The 2,664-nt window shown below is 41.6% G+C and overlaps 1 protein-coding gene across 1 annotated transcript; it reads left to right on the top strand.

The window, feature by feature from the left end:
* Positions 1-528: 528 nt before the first annotated feature.
* Positions 529-1,485, top strand: TEOVI_000553100 (ccr4-not transcription complex subunit 2; the record flags this gene model as incomplete). Its single annotated transcript, XM_067221294.1, has 1 exon — positions 529-1,485. The coding sequence occupies one exon, from the start codon at positions 529-531 to the stop codon at positions 1,483-1,485; it is 957 nt and encodes a 318-aa protein (XP_067077395.1).
* Between the last annotated feature and the right edge of the window lie 1,179 nt (positions 1,486-2,664).

Raw genomic sequence — 2,664 nt, 5'->3', positions numbered from 1 at the left:
AATAATAATAATAATAAACAAAAAGGAAGGACAGTAAATGAAGAAGTGTGCAATTACTTGCACATCAATATATATTTATATATGCGTGTGTGGTTCCGTACCTTCCAGCCACGCCACCACCCCTCCGGTTTGACGAGCCATCGGTCGCGCATCACATGAATTTTTATTATTACTTTATAGTTCATTCTATCATTTAGTTCAGTGCTGTCGCGAGTGTAAAGTGTAAAGTGTACGGCTCGCATTACTTTACTTTTTCCCCATTTATTTTTCTCCTTCCTTTTTTCGGTTTGTGTTTGTCTCGTTTATCTGCTTTTTTTTTTTGTTGTTTACATGTTCTATTCTATGTCATTTGTTAAGTTACCGCAACAAGAGAAACAGTAGTTTTTTTTTCAAAAAAAAAAGAGGATAAAGGAAAAGGAAAAGTAGAGTGGGAACGCGAAGAAGGAGGTGGGGAAACGGCACGAAAGGGAAAGGAAGAAAATAAAATTAATAAGTAAATAAATATATAAGAAAAAAAAAATATATCACATGAACAATAGCAACCAGGGAACACGATACCCGGGCACCATTCCGCAAGGAATCCCCATCGCCTACCCCGCACAGGCAGGAGCTCCTAACCCATATCAGTCATTGCGTGGGGTATTCCCCGTAACCACACAAGCATTGGTAGCGCAACAACAACAACAACTTCAGCAACAGCAGCAGCAACAACAGGCCCAACTTCAGCAACAGCAGCAACAACAACAGGCCCAACTCCAACAGCAACAGCAGCAACAACAACAACAACTTCAGCAGCAACAACAACAACAGGCTCAACAGCAACAACAGCAGCAGCAGCCCCGTGGGCGTGTGGCAGTGGAAGGTCCTTACGGCCTCCTCGCACTACCAAACCTCATTCAACATCCTGTTAACGCAGAAAAGTCTGACAGCGCGGCATTTCTGTATCTTACACGTGGCTTTGAACTCAACTCACTCGGAATTAATGTCGCTCAGCAGAGGCCTCTACACCCAACACTCGCGAGTATTGCATTAGAACGGCCAGAGGTGCCTGTCATTCCCGAATATCGCATTCCGGAGTGCTACAAACAGGCCAGGCCACGGCAGCCCACATTCAGGATGCTGCAGAAATATAAAAATGAAACTCTGTTTTACATATTTTACTCCATGCCGCGGGACTTACTGCAAACGGTAGCCGCTAAAGTGCTCGTGTCGCGAGGTTGGTGCTTCCACAAGGCGCGGCATCAGTGGATGCGGCGCGTAGTGCAGAACGAGTACGAGGTTTTCAACCAAAATGCATGGAAGTTAGAAAACGAGGAAATGCATCAACTGAACGCGTCGGATCTTCTGCGCGATATTCCCGATTCTTTCCTTGCTGCACCGGGAACGACTGGCACGGGTGCAGCGGCCCCACCGCCCACATCAACCAACAGCAACAGCAGTGGTAATAATAATAATAATAACAGTAGTGTGGTGGGAGGGGACTGACATTCTGTTGTGTGCACGCAAAAGGCCAGATTAGGGTGAATTAAGGTGGTCATGTACTTGTTGGGTGTATCGATGCTCACTTCAAGCTTTTTTTTTGTATTTTCCTCTCTTTATTTCTTTCTTCCTCCCTTTGTTTGTTTGTTTGTTTGTTCCCTCTTTTTTTTTTTCTGTAGTAACTGTTCGGCCGATCGGGCGTGCTGTTTTGTCTGTTTCTGCTTACGTGTGTCTACTAGTTTGTTACTATTCCGCTTCTTGAAGTTGATTTAACTTCGTCGTTGGTTGTTGGTTGTTGCTGTTGCTGTTTTGTTTCGTTTGTTTGCTTTTTCAAGTGTTATTGTTATCATTTATTGTCATTTATTCTCTGTGATTGTGGTGATTATTCATGTTGATAAGTCGGTTGTGTGAAATTGACGTGTAAGTGATGCGGTGATGGCGGCGGAATTTGGCAAAACGGAGAAGAAAAAAAGGGAAAGGGAGAAAACTACCAGTGAACCCGCCGCAAATATGAATTGATTTTTTTTTTAAAGAAAGAGGAAGAGAGTGGAGATAAAACCGAATATATTTATTTAATACGATATAATATAACATTAAAAGAATACGAAAAATAAAACAAAATAGGTAGAAAAGAAAAAAGTAAAATAAAGGAGGGAAGTGTTGGCTAATGGAGAGAGGAGTCGAACAGAAGGGAAGGAAGCGTGGCGTTGGTAACGTACATCATTTTCAAAAGCAAAAGAGAAGATATATATATATATATATATAAGGAATAAAGGATGAAGGATAAAGGATGAGGGCGGGAAGATTAAAAAGAGGAGAAAATAAACAGGTTGGAAACCCAAAACAGAGCAAAAGGGTTAACGAATTCCACAGAAGGAGGTGAAAAAAGAAAAAGAAATTATTTTTTTAAAAAAAAAAGAGTTGAAAGGATTAGCAGAAACGAGGGGCGGCAGGGGAACCGATGTTTTGTGAAGTATTGGAAGAAGGGAAGAAAAGTGAAAATGAAATAAAATGAAATGAAATGAAATGGGGTGAATGCGTTTAAAAAAGAAAATGAAGCGGACGAAAGTGCACACAAAATAAAGGCGCCGTCTGTTGTATTTTTATATATTTTATTGAGCCCGTCACGCATTCACCTACCGGTGCATCTGTAAGCATCGCAGCTAGTTGAAGGGGGGAAATCAT

The sequence above is a fragment of the Trypanosoma equiperdum genome (assembly GCF_001457755.1).
Source record: "Trypanosoma equiperdum strain OVI genome assembly, contig: ctg_1403, whole genome shotgun sequence".
NCBI classification, from domain to species: domain Eukaryota; phylum Euglenozoa; class Kinetoplastea; order Trypanosomatida; family Trypanosomatidae; genus Trypanosoma; species Trypanosoma equiperdum.
This window is presented reverse-complemented; position numbering and strand designations above follow the sequence as displayed.